General features: G+C 39.4%; 1 protein-coding gene across 1 annotated transcript in view; it reads left to right on the forward strand.

Moving 5' to 3' along the window:
- Positions 1-19,459, forward strand: part of TRPM6 (transient receptor potential cation channel subfamily M member 6) — a 318,859-nt gene that overhangs the window by 101,761 nt on the left and 197,639 nt on the right. The window contains exons 13-19 of the mRNA XM_073634261.1: positions 122-175; positions 3,806-3,946; positions 5,937-6,086; positions 10,212-10,492; positions 14,680-14,908; positions 15,023-15,178; positions 17,194-17,331. Coding sequence (XP_073490362.1) covers positions 122-175; positions 3,806-3,946; positions 5,937-6,086; positions 10,212-10,492; positions 14,680-14,908; positions 15,023-15,178; positions 17,194-17,331 — 1,149 coding nt within the window. The remainder of the gene's footprint in view (positions 1-121; positions 176-3,805; positions 3,947-5,936; positions 6,087-10,211; positions 10,493-14,679; positions 14,909-15,022; positions 15,179-17,193; positions 17,332-19,459) is intronic.

The following is a 19,459-nucleotide window of genomic DNA, read 5'->3' on the forward strand; positions in this document are numbered from 1 at the left end:
CGAGGGGGGCACTTTCAGCCCAAAAAAAAAGGGCTGAAAAATTCGACTTATACTCGAGTATATATGGTAATTAAGCAATAACGTTTCTCATTCAACATTTTTTCTTTTCTTTACATTACAGAAACAAGGACAAACCAATCTGCTCTTGTATCATCTTGTTGGAGATGCAAAACAGGTAACATATTTCATAAATTCAAATTAGGTATTCATAGTTACTGTATTTATTTACTGTACTCTAGCCATGTTTTGTTTTAATATTAAAGCCATCACATATAAAAGGGTTTGAAAATGTCTGCAAAAAAGTGTGTTCGCTTTTTTTTTAAATACTGCTTGTGTAAAAAGTTAAAACTTTGTTTTGTGCAATCAACTACACTGCAGCACTCTGCTGTCTACAGGACTAAGAGAACAGTGTCAGCAGTGTGAGTCAGTTTTTATTACATTGTACAGTGCTGACAATCAGAGTTTGGTGCCAGGAGGATAGTGATAACCTCTGTGCTTTGGTCAGTCACCAGACCATATTGCTTAAAGCAATGGTAGTGGAGTAACTTACCAGGCTATGCTATGTCCATGAAAGACTGGCTTGTGATTAGAACAAAATTACACATCTTTTCAGAGTTTAGAAGAGATTTGTTGAAACATCTTGCTTGATGTTTGGTTTGTTTATCCCTGTGTGCTAAGACATACAACAAGTGACTCTTCTAGTGGTTCTGGAGGTTACCTGGTATCCCCTGAAGACCTCCAGAATCCAGAATTTGGGACCAGGAGCCCTATTGCCTAAGATCACCCTTGTCTCAGTATAACTGTTGAACTCCATTGAATGCGGCTGAGATTTCCCCTGTGTCCACAGTGACCTCCATTTTTACTTTGGACTTCCTATCTGCTTGTGCTCAGATACTGAGTCAGTTCTCTGAGTCAGGTGTCCATTTGTTAGCATTGGTATCTGTGGCTTACCATCAGACGAGGTTACTAAGAAGTCTATTTATTGTGGGGTATTGTCAGGAAAATAATTTTTCATCTGTCAGGAAAATTCTCCCTCCTTCCCCTTTTGAGTTGCTAGGGTGCAGAAGGAACACTCTTCCAATGTAGTCCTTCTTTTTCCTGTTGACTCTCAGTCCTTTTCAGCCTTCCCTTCTATGTCTGACAGCTTGGATTTGGGTGAGACATCCAGATGGTCTCTCTGGAACAAGAGTTTCCTGGCACTTCTTGTCAGTCTCTTGGGGTAAATTAGATGGTTTCTTGACTCGCCTTGTAAAATTGCCGCTTGCTGGTATGTCACCATATCTGGGGCTTCAACCTGGTTCCACAGAACATACAGTTCCCACTTCTTCGAGGGATAATTTTATGACTCAGTATTCAGACTTATCTCCATTGGACATAACTTACGTGTTGATGGGCTTTCACCTGTCTGTTCTAGGAGCCTTCCCTGTAACAGGTCAAATGCCTCTTGTGGGTTGACACAGAGCATGCAACTTTTAACAACATTGTCCTCCTTTGAGGCTAGAGTTCGCCATCTTCTTCTTCTTTACTGGTTGTCTTCACATGGAGAAAGTAGAATTCTGCATCTGGGTGTTCATCTACTGCAAGGCAGGAAATGTACAAGGCTGGATGGCCCTGCATGCCTCTGGATTGTCAGTAGGCAGAATATGCAAGGATCCTGCTGCTTGTACCCCCTGGAGATTAAGTTTATCTGAAAGCCTTAGTTAAATGTGCTCACTTGGAAATAGGTTATGCTACTCTGACTAAAGTGCATCCCATTGAGGAAGTGTCTCCAGAGTATTCTCAAGCCTACTCCTAATCAGGTACCGTATATACTCGAGTATAAGTCGAGGCCCCTAATTTACCACAAAAAACTGCAGCTAATATTCTTGCCCCTCACTCCTCAGCTGTGGGTGCTTCGCTGAACTGGGACAGGCCTGATGCTTTTTAGGACCATGTTTTTTTCTGGATCAAGGTAAGGCAGGTTTTTAGAGATTCCTCTTTCAGTTCCAGAGAAACCTACAGATGTTAAGCAGATGGTTGCCTGCTCATCCTGATGTTTATCTGGTGTCCCATGCACCATTCTGGATTGCAGTATGTCCTCATTCCTGCCTACTATTGTGCAAGTGTTTTGTTTACCCTTCTCCCTCTGCAGTCAGTCTTACCTTGAGAGGGGTACCCTTGGGGGTTTTCAGCCAAGGTTATTTGCCAATTTGTTAGGATACCATGTTGTGAGAGCTTTCACGTTTTTTTTTAACCATATCAGTGCATGATTGTTGGCCCAGCCAATGCACTCACTACTCTTATCATGGAACCCCCTTTTCCTGAATTCAAAGGTTTAGGAATGTAAGGCATTGACATGCTCTTGTAGACCAGCAGTTCTTTTCCTTTGTTCCTTGTTTTCAGTGTGGAACTCTCCCTTCTGGGATGTGTTCCCAGTAGTCTTTTTTATCTGTTAAGTATCTGTTGAGTATGGCTAGTTGTTAGTTTCTCCTTTTTCGGTCATATTGTTGTGCCTGTTTTTGGTGGATTCTTGGTAGATTCTCACATCCTTGTGCTGATGTTCCTTATGTGGTTTCATACCCATTGGTTGTGGCATGTCTGTCCAGCTCTGGAACACTAGTTAGATCTTCTGGAGTTTCCCCTTGGTCATGGCAGTTCCTCTGTCTTGCTAGGGTTCTCCTCATCTGTCTTAGATGTTTCATCATGTACCTCTGTGTTCTAGACAGTGTCCAATACCTTGGGTCTGTCAGTGGCTGTTGCCCACTTCTTGGTTGGACTGCTTTTGGACATCTCAGCTGTCTCTGAATTGTCCCTCAATGGACTAAAAAGAAAATTAGATTTTTGTACTCACCAAAATATCTTTTTCTTCAAGTCCATTGAGGGGCATAGGTCCCACCTCTCTGTGTTGTTGCTGGTCCTGTGTATTGCTTTGTGTCAACTTGTGACACATGCTGGCAATACATTTTGTTGTGTATACAATGACAATAAAGTATTCCCTTATCTTATCTAGAAGAGGGAATATACTGGGTCTCGCTTACAATTTTTCTGTTTGCCAGTGTCCCAACCTACTGTTGGTGGCAGTACAACCCGACTGTTTTTGAATATTCCTGTGTCCCTCAATGGACTCAAAGAAAAAGATTTTAATGTAAGTACAAAAACCGTATTATTTTTTTCCATTTACATGCAAAGGAAGTCTAATTTCTAATATGTTAATATATTCACTGTTGACAAGCAATTATAATACTGAAGTTTCAAAATTTGTGCATAATGTCAGATAATTCTCTTATCCATGTGGCACATTAGTTGTATTAGACTTTTAGCCATTGACTCTGCTTTTGATCTTTAATGATATAATTATGACATTATTTATTTATTTTAACATGAATACTGTTACTGTCAGTCTTTGTTAATCCATTTGGAGATGTAATACAGTGTCATCCTAATCTCCTGTGGAATCCTTCGACATACAGCAGCTTCATTTGCTAAACTAAATTTAGTTAAAGGGACTTTGTCACTGTTTTCTATGAAATGAAAAGGATAATGTAAATACTGTTTTTATTTACTGCAACTCGATATTGTCCAAAAAAACAAACAAACAAAAAAAACAAACAAAAACAGGTTGCTATGTGATCATTGGTAAGTTTCCAATAGCAACCATTCAGAAATCATCTTGCAATTTGAAAAAAACTGAACTAAACTAAACTGAGCTAAAACTGGATTGCTGTGGATGATAATGCATGTGTGATCTCATATTAAATACTTGTATATTAATACCCTAGATACAGGTTCTTTGTTTTGTAATATAAACATTTACATTTTTTAACAGAGTCATCTTGCTTTAGACTACAAAATAACACTTATTGATATAGGATTGGTCATTGAATATCTGATTGGTGGAGCGTATCGGAGTAGTTACACAAGAAAGAGTTTTCGAGTGCTGTATAATAGTCTTTACAGAAACCACAAGGTAAATTTACTCCCTAACTTTTAGTAGACCTATTTAGTTGTGTTATTCCATTTTGTTCTACTAAGATATAGTCACACAACTACTTGGTTTTCAGAATGCATGGTTATTCCTCTATTTGTAGAGGAATATGCATACATTGCTACTATGAATTATCTTTATTTTTAATGACTATTGTTAGCTCTCACTAAGGATAAGAATATTTTTCTCTGTGGTTAAAATGTATGTAAAGGCACCTTTTTCAGTTTTGGATTAAGTGGGGAAGGCTTATGCCATGTACACACGAGCAGACTTTCCGGCAGACTTGGTCCGATGGACTGGACTCCGTCGGACAATTCGATCGTGTGTGGGCTCCAGCTGACTTTTTTTTCCCAAAAGTCAGACGGACCTAGAAATAAAACATGTTTCAAATCTTTCCGACGGACTTGAGTCCGGTCGAAAAATCCGCTTGTCTGTATGCTAGTCCGACGGACTAAAACCGACGCTAGGGCAGCTATTGGCTACTGGCTATCAACTTCCTTATTTTAGTCCGGTCGTACGTCATCACGTACGAATCCGTCGGACTTTGGTGTGATCGTGTGTAGGCAAGTCCGTTCATTTGAAAGTCCGGCGGAGCTACGCTGCAAAGTCCGTCGGAAAGACTGCCGGACCTAGTCCGTCAAAAAGTCCACTCGTGTGCACGCAGCATTAGTTTGCCTATCAACATTTTATTGCTGTCTGTATCCTCGCTGGTATGATTTACCCCTCTATATTTCCCAGTAACCAATGTCTCTGAGACAGAGAATTATGGTAAATCCAAAATTTCACAGTTGTCACCAGAGTAAGAAGTGAGGAAATCTTTTTCTGTGACAGCTGTCTAACATGTGAATTCTGTTTACAACTAATGTAGAGAGATTTCCTCTAATGTTGTATCTAGGTAAGTTTTATTGGGTTTCCCAATGTTACAAAAATATATTTCAAGATCAGACTGCAGATACACTACTGTTCAGAAAAAATTGTGGGATGCTAAGCTGCTTTAAATACATTTTAAAGTGTTACTAAACCCAGGACCCTGCATTCACTATATCTTGTCTCCCACAGTACACAGACCATGGAAATGCAATTATTTTAGCAAATATAAATGGCTAAATACCTTTTTTTTAATCAGCAGTATATAGCAGTCTTGTGACTTCCATCAGTCTCTGGTTAAAGCTTGTAGGAAGAGTTTTCATTCTCCTTTGACTGTCCAATGAGGCTGCAGGACCCCTGACTCTCTGGCTGGACAGTGCTGATTGGCTCTGTGCTGATCACATGCACCCTCCCAAGATAAAAAGTCCTCTAGGTTCTGTTCTATTAGGAGATGAATTGAGGACAGTGGAAGGAGGGGAGGATCAGAGAAGACAGGATCAAACAGTGATTTTAAACAATGCAGAGGATTAACCCATTAGGTTCTACAGTGAGTATAACAAGCATGCTTTACTGCATATACAGACTGATTTTACTGTTGTGGGTTTAGTAAGACTTTAATACACTTTGTTAAAATGGCAGTAAACACCGCTTGGTGACTTGTATCTACAAGTAAGCTTATAACAAAGCTTACCTGTAGGTGCAGCGAATATCTCCTAGGATATTCACTGTTTCTTCAGCCGGTGATGTCACTGGCGCATCATCACCACTCTCTCAAGGGACGGAATACTGAGTATGCCATCCCTTCAGATGTCTGTGCCGCAGCTGTGACTCCTGTGTGCATGTGTGGGTGTGGCGTCATCACAATTCGGCCATTTAAAGGGTTGACATCTGCAAACCTGGAAGGAAGCCTGGGTGAAGACTGAAACCAGTGGTGGTCAGTGGTGTTAGCTCGCTGCTGGAGGGCCTAGTTTTAAGGTAAGTCTTTCATACTAGCAGATGGGACTTGCAGGGGGAAGCTTTTTTTTTTTCTCCTAAAGTTTACTACCACTTTAATGCATATAAAAAAGCCAAGTTTTGAATTTGTTTCTTTGTATATTTTTGTTAGAGAACCACCCACTATTCTACTACCAGTCTTGTACGGAGCCTATCTCACCTCTCGATAAACCAAAACAGCCAGATGAACAGCAAGCTTCCATCACCTGAGAATACCTTACATTCCCAGTTCTTCCGAACAGCCCAGCCTTATAAACGCAAGGTGATCCTTCCAAGTTTTATATCCAGTTTAATTGAAAACCTTCTGCTAGAGTCAGGTTTCTAATCTGCCTAGTGCACATACAGGATTGCTTATGTGCGTAGGAATTTAGAGCAGGAACTGTAACATAAACATTAAAGCTAGAATTTATTTATACATTTATGTAATCCCTTAGCAACTTACTAAACATTTCAAGTACCTGAAGAGACCTGTATTGCCTTAACAATTAAGGACATTTTTATTATGAAGTTGCACATTCAAATCTGACCCTCCTTTGGAACAATACAGCAATGTTACTGTGAAACAGAAACCTGATATTGTTTCCTATGTAGGCGCTTGTAATTGTGTATGAAAAGTAGTACATTGGCCTGGATTGATATTAATTTATCTGCACGCATGACCAAAACATTGAAAATTTGCTTATAGTTTTGACCAGTTTATTAGCAGCATAGGTATTGATCTGTCATAGGTGCATTTTTGTCCTGAAGTAGAAATATTTTAACAACAGGAAAACAGTGTAATCTACTGTAAATGTTGCATATTTGTACTTTTAGTCATTTTTTCTGATGGGTATGGGCTGTTAAAGGACACAGGACATCATTAAAATTTGGGTTTACGCTATCGTCTACAGGAGGATTGGACATTTACAGACACAAAACAGTAGTCCAACCCAGGATAACCCCTGCTACTACCAGCATACTTTGTTTTTCGTATGTAGTGTCCTAGGATGATGGATGTCTTTTTTTTTGGAAAAGACTAATCTATTTTATTAGCACCAATTTTCTGTCGTTTTCTTGGGTCTGCTAGTGTTTGTTTTTTGTGTTGCTCACCCATCGGTTGGACTGCTTTTCGACATTCCAAAGGTGAATGTCTTTCAATGCAGTGTGAACAAGATAGAAAAGTGGATTGTTGTACTATTTTAAAATCCTTTTCCTGGAGTTCATTGAGGGGCACAGGTCTGTGTTTATGATCATGCTCTCTGTTCTGATTTGCCAAAAAAAACTGTGGCATTCTGAAAGTAGGAGAGGCTATCCTTGGCTTGCATACAGGTTTTTCTTTTCTATTTGCCAGTGTCCAATCCTACTGTAGGTGGAAGTATAACTTAAAACACCATACATACCCCTGATAAATCCCTGAAATAGGATATCCCCTAATTATGGTTACAAACAATGCAAGTTAAAACACTAAAACCACATCTAGTAACCGATATCACCAGTTTACAATAAACCACCATAATAACTCACATAGGTTCTTTTAATACCTGACCCAGCTCAACATGCAAAATAAAAATCAGTAGTAAATCAATGACTGGTGAAGCCCTAACAATAATAAAAACCCAATCCATCCAATGACACCTCATCCCAAGGCTAGTATATTGAACCATTATAACATTATGTGAATATATTATTCAATTGCTGAAAAGATGGATCCAATTATCTGGTCCATTCCTTAAATTCCCCAAGTGGACAGATCAACTCCAGTCTATCAATACATAGCCCTAAATGGATTCATGGACCACATTACGTGTCAAGCGACACTGATACAGTTCTTGGCCACATTTAATACATAGAAGTTAGATTCAATATCAGAAAAAGGGGACATTGTAGTGGTGGAATTACCAGGGTCACAAAGAACGCACTTGCAACTGGGCCCTGGCATCCCGCCACTGTCGGGGGGCCCCAGCGGGGTTGCTTGCAGCAGGGCTCTGAGCTGAGAGTGTCTCTCTCATACAGCCCAGAGCCTGCACTGACAGTTCCTCATCCGCCCTCCCTTGCAGATGGGGGAGGAGAGAGCTGACCTGCTCCTTCTCCTCCCACCCCTCTCCTTCTGGGTTCACTGTGGAAAATATGAAGCTAAGCAACTGAATTTGATCATTCAGCTTCTGGCTTTCACACTTCCCGCAGTGCATGCAAGAGGAGAAGGGCGGGAGGAGAAGGAGCAGATTGGCTCTATCCTCTCCCATACGTGAGACAGAGGAGGAAGGGGGAACTGTCAGTGTAGGCTCTGGGCTGTATGAGAGAGAAACTCTCAGCTCAGAGTCCTGCTGAGGGGGTATTGATAGGTGGCACAGATGGGCACTGATGAGCGACATTGATGAGCACCGATAGGTGGCCCTGATAGACAGCACTGATGGGCACTGATAGGCAGAATTGATGAGCACTGATAGGCAGCACTGATGGGCACTGATAGGTGGCATTGATGAGCACTGATAGGTGTCACTGATTAGCAGCACTGATAGGCGACACAGATGGGCACTGAAAGGTGGCATTGATGAGCACTAATAGATGGCACTGATAGGCTACTTTGATTAGCACTAATAGGCGGCACTGATGGGTAGCACTGATAGGCGGCATTGATGAGCACTGATAGGTGGCATTGATGACCACTGATAGGTGGCACTGATAGGCAGCACTGATGGGACAGCACTGATATTTTGAGCACTGAAGATCAGTGCCCTAATTACCATTGTAAACAATGTACTGACAGTCTTTCCAGTTAAAGGCTCTCCTTTTCACACACAGACATAGTGTGGGAGGAAAGGACTGCTGATAACCCAGCAAGTCTGTTTACATGTGATCAGCTGGTCACATGGTAAAGGGCCGCTGTGATTGGCCCTTTACCGTGATCTGTGATCAGCTGTGTCCCAGGGGGCATGTGGGAGGCAGGCTTCTGGGAGGATGTCAATGGACGCCCTCCCAGAACTGGAAGCCCAGGACTCAGATGGAATGGGGGGGGGGGGGGGGGGCGCCAGGGGGGCTTTTATGGTTTCTTTATGGTTTCTTGCACTGGGGCCCTGAAGGTTCTAGTTATACCTCTGGGATATTGTAAGATATTCCTGATGGGAAGTCACTACAGTGATTTTTCTAGTTTTATAAAAGTGCAGTTACTCAAAGTCCTGCCTGTAGAATCATGTCAATTTAATTTATATATCATTGTATGAATGACTCTTTTCCTATAAAGGTGTAAATATTCAGCAAATTATTAGTTCATTTTTTAAATATTATATAAAAATCTGCTGAATAATCCTAATAAAAAGTTTTTTCAGATGACTAGGTTATAGTGAACTCTTCAAGGAAAGCTATATAAGTTATGAAGTCAGTTTCTTCTGTGCAATAATCATAAATGTAAGATTAGTCATAACTCATGAAGCATTAGGGTTAAGTAGACTGCTAAGAAACAGTTTCACTTTTATTGCAGTTTATATAATAGTTTAACAGATAAAGATAAACTAGAAAAATAGCTTTAATCAGATAGTAATCGAAATTGGGCAATAGGCTGTGAAATAAATCTTAAACAGAAACTGTGCCAAGGTGCTTCATGTACCTTTTTTAATTTATTACCGGTACTGATATAGCACTATAAATTTACACAGCTATTACACATATATTGTACATTCACATCAGTCCCTGCCCTCAAGGAGCTTACAATCTAAGGTCCATAACTCACATTCATAGATACACATACTAGGGCCAATTTACCCATCAGCATGTCTTTGAAGTGTGGGAGGCATTGGGAGTACCCAGAGGAAGCCCATGTAGGCAAAGAGAGAATATACAAACTCCAGGCAAGTAGTACTGTGGTTGGGATTCAAACCAATGAACCCAGTGCTACTATGTAAAAGTACTAACCACTTAACCACTGTGCTGCCCTCTTGAACCGTAGTTTGAATGGGCTGCTGTATCTGCTGGAAAAGCAGGGAAAAAGTCCCTGACCCTTTTTTTTTTTCAAATGCAGCCACCAGAAATCGCAGCATTAATGGCACACCTGCCTGTCTGCAGAAGAGCAGCACATTTTGCCTGTGGGTTTGTAGAACTCCTGCGATTTACACGTGTTCCTGGACCTGCTACAGTATGAACCTAGTCTGAGTGTTAAACATTTTTGATGGTAGTAGAAACAAATGTGCATGTCCTAACTAAGGCTGTCACTATGAATCTAGACATGAGGCGTGTTTCCTAAAAAAATGTGTAATTACATAATTATATCTATATTATACTTATGCATTACACTTTTTTTCTTTTGGTTCATTCATTAATTTGTTTTTTGTTCTAAATTCCTTTTCCATATGAACAACCTGTATTATATTCTTACACTGTACAGTTTCTAAATTATGAAATGTTTTATAAAAAGGAGAAGACCACTGGAACACAGAAATCAAAGAAGAGGCCAAAAGATGACCCACCCTCGCCTGAAGAAAATGAATTAGGTGGCTTTGTGTATCCCTACAATGACCTCTTGGTTTGGGCAGTACTGATGAAGAGACAGAATATGGCCAAGTTCTTCTGGCAACTTGGGGAAGAAGCCATGGTGAAGGCGGTAATTGCCTGTAAATTATACCGGGCCATGGCACATGAGGCAAAGCAGAGTGACATGGTGGATGACACTTCAGATGAATTAAAGAAATACTCTAAGTATGGGTTGTATGTCTTCCAACTTTAGATTTCTGCAGTGACCTGTTACATGTGTAACTATTACTAACACAATAATACAGTATAACAAAATAATATATGCTGCATTCAAATTAGGACATTTTTACTATTCAAATTAATTATACATTGAGTGTCACTGAATGAGCACAGGTTGTTAGTATTATAGCAGAGTGGTACACTACACTGTGTCAGAAATTATTCTATCAAGCCAATAGGATACTGTGCATTACTGTACACGATGATTCTATCAAGCCATTAGGATCCTGTGCATGCAAACATACTGTATAGCACAATTGCCCCAGTTTTCTAAAGGAGTAAAGCATGTTCAAAGTGAATTTTCACTTATCTGAGTGTATAAGGTGAAACAATGTGAAAACTCACTTTGCAAAGAATACCCAATTGTGCAAGGAAAAAAAAATCTATATTGAAGAGGACATTTTGTGTGAAGAGCTGGAATAGAAGGGTGCATTTGCAAACATCTTTATATGCAATGAGGGAACTATAAGTGTCACTGGATGAGATTTATTAGACCTTGAATATTTTTACATATAACAGTCTCTTTGAGCAGTGAGGGTACACTAAGGATTAGTTCCTATATGACTTATTTGGGTTGCCACATCCAGAAGAGCCACTGATATGTGGCACAGTGATACAGGCTTCTTAGCCCTCTTATATGGTGAATTGCTGAAATGAGTACTGTACTTGAATGCTCTGAAGAAGCCTCCCTTTGTTGGATCTTCTGGGGTCCCTCTTGCCCACTGGATTCTGATTGGATGCACACATATGGAATTACTAATTTTAATATAGTTTGGTTTGAAGTACAGTGATAGGGTACATGTAAGCATTGTGTAAAATTATCAGTAGATGTCTATGGTGATACTGGGATTGCAATTTATACAGTCTTTATATACAGTCAGACCACCAGCAGAAGGATTTTAAGGTGAGTGCAAAAGCCCTAATTTTTGTTTGCACATAATTGGATGATTGAAGTTTGCACAACTTAACCTCATTTACTTCCATTCTACATGTTCCTACATGGTATGAATCCTCTCCTTGCTGCAGCTGTGTCTGGATTACCGTTTGGCTCTCAGCATTGTTATTTTTCAGCTTCCAGAGATCGTTGGCCTCTCAGCTATTGGTCTTTGTACAGGGAGTCTTCCACATGGCTCCTCATGTTGTACCCTGTGACTCAGTTAGACCTGAATCTTGTTCTCTCTGCACTTCAGAAACTGCTGTTTGAAACCATTAAAGATGTTCCTCTTTCTACTCTCATCAACAAGGTGTTGCCATCACATCTGGAGGCAAGTGTGTGAACTGGTGGGCCTATCCTGCAAGGAATCTTTTCAGGTTTTGCATATGAATAATGTGGTGTTGAGGCCTAGAACTTTCTTCTTGCCTAAAGTCATTTCTGCCTTTCACTTCAACAAAGACATTTTTTTTATCCCTCTGTCCAGGTCTGGTTCACTAAAACAAAATTTTTCCAGATCAGGTTTGGGCTGTGAGAGTCTATCTCTCAGCCACACTGCTTCTTTCAGAAAGACTAATTACAATTTTGGCATCCCAGGTGGTCTGCATATGGGTACATCGTTTTTTTCTTTTCGCTATAACTAGGTGGCGTAGACAGACTATCATTCAAACTTATGGTCTCAAGTATCAAGTTCCACCCATTACTGTCAAGGTACACTGTACTAGATCTGTTACTGCTTCTTGGGCTTTTCAGCGTCAAGCAACTGTTTCTCAGATTTCCAAGTACACCTTATCTTCCGTTCACACATTCTCTAAGTTCTACTAGGCGGACTTGGTGGCCTCATGAGCTTAAAGCGGGGGTCCACCTATCTATCGTTTTTTTTTTTTGGAGTTCATTCACAAACTTTTCTTCTCATGATTATCTACTCACATGTTCTGTGTAATAAAACCGCCTGTGTCCGATTTCGTTGTAAAGAATAACTTATAAAATTCACTGAAGGCGGTTTCCATCTTCATTGTGGGCATTTGAAGCCCACAAGCATGTATTTCCTGGATGCGGTGAATGCTGTGCTCCCAGAATTCACCGAGATGTTGTGATGACGCTGTTGCACAATACATACTGGGAAGCCTGAGACTAGCTCCCAGGGGACTGTGGGAGGTCTGGGAGAGGCTAGAAACACGCCTACTCCCATGGGAGGAAAACCAGGAAGTGCTAAGAAGATTAGAAAAAAAAGGGTAATTACGGCGATTTAAATTTTTTTACACAGCATGTCAGCATCTAGGCAAGGAAGAGAATGCATAGAGATAATGTTAAAAATTTGGGTGGAACCCCGCTTTAAGATCCTTAAAATTGCTTTTTGTGCTTCAAGCATTCCCTGATTCTCTGTTTTCTTGGGTCTGTTAGCATTTGTTTGCTGTGTTGTCCACCCCTTTACTTGTATTGCTTTTGGATGTCTTGAAGGCAAAAGACTTTCTGTGTTTCTCAATGGACAAGTTAGAAAATAGGATATTTGTACTCACTGTAAAATCATTTTCTTGAAGTCCATTTAGGGTGCATAGCTCGGCTGCTCAAATCGGCGTCATGGTATGTCGGTACCATAGAAGGTTACTGGGGGCGCGTGCGCTACGCCGGAGGCGCGCGCCCCCTGCTCGCCCATGGAGCCGATGCCAGTGCCCGGCAGTCGCAAATACCACCGGGCTCCCGCGATTGCTCGGGGCATGCCGAGAACCGGGATCTGTGTGTGTAGAAATACACAGTTTCTGGTTCTCTGAGGGGAGAACAAACAGATCGTTTGTTCATACAGACTATGAACAAACGATCTGTCATCTCCCCTGCACAGTCCCCTCCCCCTTCAGTTAGAACAGGTACTAGGACACACTTAACCCCTTCACTGCCCCCTAGTGGTTAACCCCTTCACTGCCAGTGACATTTTCACAGTAATCAATGCAATTTTATAGCATTGATCGCTGTAAAAATGCCAATGGTCCCAAAAATGTGTCAAAATGGTCCGACGTGTCCGCCATAAGGTTGCAGTCCTGCAGATTGCCGCCATTACTAGTAAAAAAAAATTAATAATAAAAAAGCCATAAAACTATCCCCTATATTGTAGACGCTATAACTTTTGCGCAAACCAATCAATATATGCTTATTGCGTTTTTTTTTTTACCAAAAATATGTAAAAGAATACGTATTAGCCTAAACTGAGGAAAAAAAATGTTTTTTTATATTTTTTGGGGGGATATTTATTATAGCAAAAAGTAAAAAATATTGCATGTTTTTCAAAATTGTTGCACTTTTTTGTTTATAGCGCAAAAAATAAAAACCGCAGAGGCGATTAAATACCACCAAAAGAAAGCTCAATTTGTGGGAAAAAAAAGGACGTCAATTTTGTTTGGGTGCAACGTCGCACGACCGCGCAATTGTCAGTTAAAGCGACGCAGTGCCGAATCGCAAAAAGTGCTCTGGTCAGGAAGTAGGTAAAATCTTCCGGGGCTGAAGTGGTTAACAGACTTGGTGGTAGTATGAAGGGTTATCTTGGGCTAGCCTACAGTTTTTTTTTTGTCCATTTCCCCTGTAGGTGGTAGTATAACTCAAAGATGAAAGACTTTCTGTATCCCTTAATGGACTCCAATAGAAGGATTTTACAGTGCATCCTATTTTCTTTTGTTCATGATTTGGTATTTTTTGCAAACTGAACATGCTCTATTTCTTTTGTAAATCAGCAACCCCATCTACAAAATGTATATGTATATCCATTTTAGGTTTAACATTTGGCAAATGAAGGTCAGTTGGGAAAAGGTAAGAGACCCCTTATCTTTAGTAGTTAGTGGAACCTCCTTTTTTGGCAGTAACCCCAACCAAACACACTATGTTGCTGTGGTGTGTAGTAGTTATTTCAGCCTACCTCTGTATACCGCACTGTTACAGTACATTTGTTCCTTCATACCCTGCTTTAGATCATGCCAACTTCAAATTTTGGAAATGTTTAGACTTAGATAAAGATCAGATAATATTTTAGAGAACGTTTATGTAGAAAAACAGAAGGCTCAAAATGGTTTACAAACGTTTTCTCTCAATTGTATACTAAACATTTTATTAATTTTAATGGCTGCAATATATTTAAATTGGTGTACCAAATTATAATGTTAATGCTTGTTTTTATAAAAAGGATAATAATTTACACTTTTTAAACTGTCCTTAGAGAATTTGGCCAGCTGGCTTTGGACCTTCTTGAAAAAGCCTTCAAACTCAATGAGCAAATGGCCATGAAACTTCTGACATATGAGCTTAAAAACTGGAGCAACTCAACTTGCCTGAAACTAGCAGTGTCATCTGCCCTGAGGCCTTTTGTGTCACACACATGTACACAGATGCTGTTAACAGACATGTGGATGGGTTGCCTGAATATGAGGAAGAACTCTTGGCTCAAGGTGACATTACTGTATCCTGAAATAGTTAATACTTTATTGATACTTTATTGCTGTGATGCTTGTATGTTCTAGGATGTCATTTAGTCTGAGACTGTATTTATATCCTGTTTAAAGGTCATATTAGGGATTCTTTTGCCACCATTCATCTTGATGTTGGAGTTTAAAACCAAGCAGGAAATGTCTCACGTGCCTCAGTCCCTGGATTTCCACCAGTTCGCCAGGTTCTATGTAGATGCTCCCACTCAAAATGTGAGAGTGGAACAAGCAGCGGTAAGTTTCATTCTTCATCATGAAGGGGATATGTCTATATTTTAACCAAGCACACACATATCATTACTACAGCAGTTTATTGACATGCAGTATACCATTGTGAATTGCAGGTGTGTCCAATAAAATCACCTTATAAGATGATCTGAACACAGCAGTAACATTCTATGTGAATTTGGCACCACCTAATGGTTGTAAAATACGGTGGAATTTTTCTTCGCAGATACTGAGCTTGAAATATTTGCTAAAGTTTGTTGAGCCACAAAGTTGGAGCAAGTATGTATATATTAGGTGTTGGGTGTACATGCTTGCTCCAGGTCAATGAAGAGGTTCAGCAAATTGTGTCCTCAGAGTTCTGTTAGGATATCCACTTTATACTGTAACTAAGTGTGAGAGTTTGTTACTGACATAATGTTGTCTGTACTTGTATATTTTTCTCGAATCATTACTCCATAAGTGTGTATTCATTGTGTGAATATTCAGTTGAATTATACAGTCATATGCAGATGAAATAAGTAAATTGATATTTGCAATACACATACTTGGATAATTGAACTGAGTATTCACACAAATTATTGTGTGACGATTATCAACTAATTTAGTAAATCAGCTTCATTATTTTATTCTATGTGGTCAATATGTCATACTTAAAATGCAACAAAGTCGTTTTCATTCTGTGAACATCATGGGGTTATTTACTAAAATGGGAGAGTGCAAAATCTGGTGCAACTCTGCATAGAAACCAATCAGCTTCCAGGTTTTATTGCCAAAGCTTAATTGTACAAGCTGACGTTAGAGGGAGATTGGCTACCAGGCACAGCTGCATCAGATTCAGGGTGCACCAGGTTTATTAAATCTCCCCATATGTGCAAAAAAATGTTGCTACCAGCAGTATCTGTGAGCAACTTAAAAGCAGAATATTGTTTGAAACATATAGTTGCTGAAATCACTTAATACAGCCAAGTAACACTTTAACCTGCTTATCTTGTAATAGAAGAAAAGTATACAAGTGGTCCAGCACTTAAAGTAATGCAAAAGTCTCATTTTTTTTTATTTAAAAATAACAAACATGTTATACTTACCTGTTCTATGCAGTGCTTTTGCACAGAGCAGCCCAGATCCTCCTCTTCTCTGGTTCCTTGCCGGTTCTCCTGGCTCCTCCCTTCTGCTGAGCCAAGTCGCTGCTCTGTGTCTATTTAGATATAGTGCTGCGTTTCGGCCCAGCCCCCTCTCTCTCCTCATTGGCTCACTGACTTTGATTGATGGAAGTAGGAGCCAATAATGCCCCGCTACTGTCTCAGCCAATGAGGAGGGAGAGTCTCAGGCAGCCGAGACTCTCATGCAACATCGCTGGATCAAGATGGGGCTCAGGCAAGTATTAGGGGGGCTGCTGCATAGAATGCATTAGGATTAAAAAACCTTCTGACCTTAGAACCACTTTAAAACCGACGTATAGTTTGTGTCCATACCACACCACTGCAATATTCTCACTGACTGACAGAAAGTGAGTTATGTAGACACATAAATATTAGAATAAAATGTATATGTAGATGATAGATGTTGGACAACGGTCTGTATTTATTTCCCTTTACATGACAATACATGTATTCCTGAATTATTTGAGCATGCATGGGTTGGGGAGTATACTGCTTTCCTACTCTCATAAACAAAACAAAACAAAAAAAACCCAAAAACATAAAACTGGCCTTTACATGGTTCTTCAAGATTATATGCTACTTTTCTTTTTAACCCGAAAACAACCTGATTATTTACTGACTTAGGGAAGTTTGAAATTTGTTTCTCATGCTAGACATCTAAATTCTGTGGTCGTTTTTTTATGGTGCACTTTGAACTCTGAGTTGTATAGTCAGAAAAGTAATGACAAAATTAAAAAATGCATATAGTAATATTGTTGAAAAAAATATAATTAACTATTTTCATTTTTTTTAGCAGTAGTTAAGATAGATATAAAAAAATGACCAATGACTTAAGGTGAATTCCACTGTTTTTCTTATCAGCAAAATGTTGATGCAGAAAAAGGAGAAAAGAATCAAAGGGATGATGACAAAGGTTTGAGCACTCAAGGAAACCTTTCAGTAACCAGGAAAGTTTGTGAGTTCTACCGAGCGCCTATTGTCAAGTTTTGGTTTCACACTGTAAGTTTATGTATTTTGAAAAATAAAGCAAGAAAGCATTTCATGTTTTTTTAAGCGGATAATTATTTTCTTTTTATTATAAAACATACACAGTAGATAAAGATACATTCTAGCAGTTAGTCCATTGGGGCTAGGACGGAAATGCGGAATGGGTCAGAAATGAAACGAAACAAAATGCTACATTTTACACTTGTCACCACAGTAGGAAGTTGGGGAAAATGTTCTTGTTCTAGTGAGAACTCTCTACCAGTGATTTTGTCTCTGAGACACAAAGTAAAGTAAAATGGGACAGAGACAGCCCAAAAATTTTTCACCTGGATATTAATCATTTCCTAATTTATCTAAAATGGTAATAAAAAGTTGTATCTTTAGATACACTTTGGAGCAGGAATCTTCAAACTACGGCTCTCCAGCTGTTACACATCCCATGAGGCATTGTAAAACTCTGACATTCACAGACATGACTAGGCATGATGGGAACTGTAGTTCCAGAACAACTGGAGGGTCGTAGTTTGAAGACCCCTGCTTTAGAGGAAAAAAATAATTTTGTTGATATTTTTAAAAAATACTCTGTATCAGATCTAGGTCTAAAGTAATATAAAAGAAACATCCTTAAAAAAATATTATTCTGTTCTATTAAATTTGATGGCATGGATAAAGTAAAACCTGACCAATTATAACTATTGTATAGATAGTGTAAGGGCCATCAGTACTCAAAGTTTGTACTAAAAGTTACAATGTTTATTATGCAACCTGTTAAAACATTTTACACGATTGTACAATAAACTGAATACCTTCCAACAAAGTCCCACCCATGCAACAACTATAAGCACTTATTCAAAAGGGGTGAATCATAAACATCCTTCATGTATCTGTTCCAACCAAGGAGCTTTTCCTGCTCAACAAATATAGCAAAAGGTAACAAGCAAAACTGCCTCTGTGCGAATCATATTGTAGGTTGATTCATAGATGAATAAGCCCAATCAGGGTGAAAAGCATCAGAGGGGCATGGCTAAAGGAGGGGACTCTGTTTGGAAGCCAACTACACTGAATAAACTAGAAGTAGAGAGGAAAGATCCCTGATGCCACACATCCATGGAGTCCTATGGTGGTATGAGAGAGAACCTTAGCCTGGGCTCCCACCAGGCCACACCTCAACGCATTTCACTCTGCCCCCTGGAGCTTAGTCATGGGGAACACTGAAAAAAACCTATGGTTTGATTCAAACAGAGTGCAGCTCTGCTTTTCACATTTTGCTATAAAAGGAGATACTCACATTTCAGACCTGAATGGTGAAAATAAATAAAGGTAAGCATACTTTGTAGGCCACTGTGCCTTTGGAGCTAAAAAGAGTCAATAACAATAGAAATGTGCCCATCACCCACATACACTCATAATCTCCCACTTTATCTCCAATATCAGAATACTGCTAAGAACATTGCTAGTATACAGAATATTTGTATAATTGCTCTGAAAACATATTATCCTATGGACTGTTTTTGATTGTCATTGTAGTGCAAGGATAAATATCAGCCTCCATCGTGGTCTTGTATGCATTTTACTATATGACTTTTTAACAGGATGTATAATGTACATTATAACTTTTAATATGAATTTTTAGTTTTTGATAATTGCAGTACCACTAAAACTCCCATTACAGTTATAAAATGTTTTTGCATTGATATGGCTAAAATAAAATACAAGTGTATCATGGTAGTTAAAGGAGAAACAGGGATGAATACAATTGTAATACATTTAATATCTTAATAATAATAATAATTTGTCCAAAAGTGTACATTACATTTCACAAGTGTTGGATAAGTAATATCATTGTGTATTAAATGGCAGTATCAATATATAATAATGTAATTCAATAACTGATCTACCTTATATAAAACATTCTGAATGAAAATGCAGATACTACTGGACTGGAGGTTTGAGAATGGATGAACAAGGTTTTGGCTAAGGGTAGAGCAGGGAGTTTGAGATTTTCAGGACACTTATGCCGCGTACACACGACCGGACTTTCCGTCAGAATAGACTCCGACGGTCTTTCCGACGGAGTTCCGCTGAAACAGATTTGCCTACACGCGATCACACCAAAGTCCGATCGTTTAGAACACGATGA

Source organism: Aquarana catesbeiana, linkage group LG01 (genome assembly GCF_042186555.1).
Source record: "Aquarana catesbeiana isolate 2022-GZ linkage group LG01, ASM4218655v1, whole genome shotgun sequence".
NCBI classification, from domain to species: Eukaryota; Metazoa; Chordata; class Amphibia; order Anura; family Ranidae; genus Aquarana; species Aquarana catesbeiana.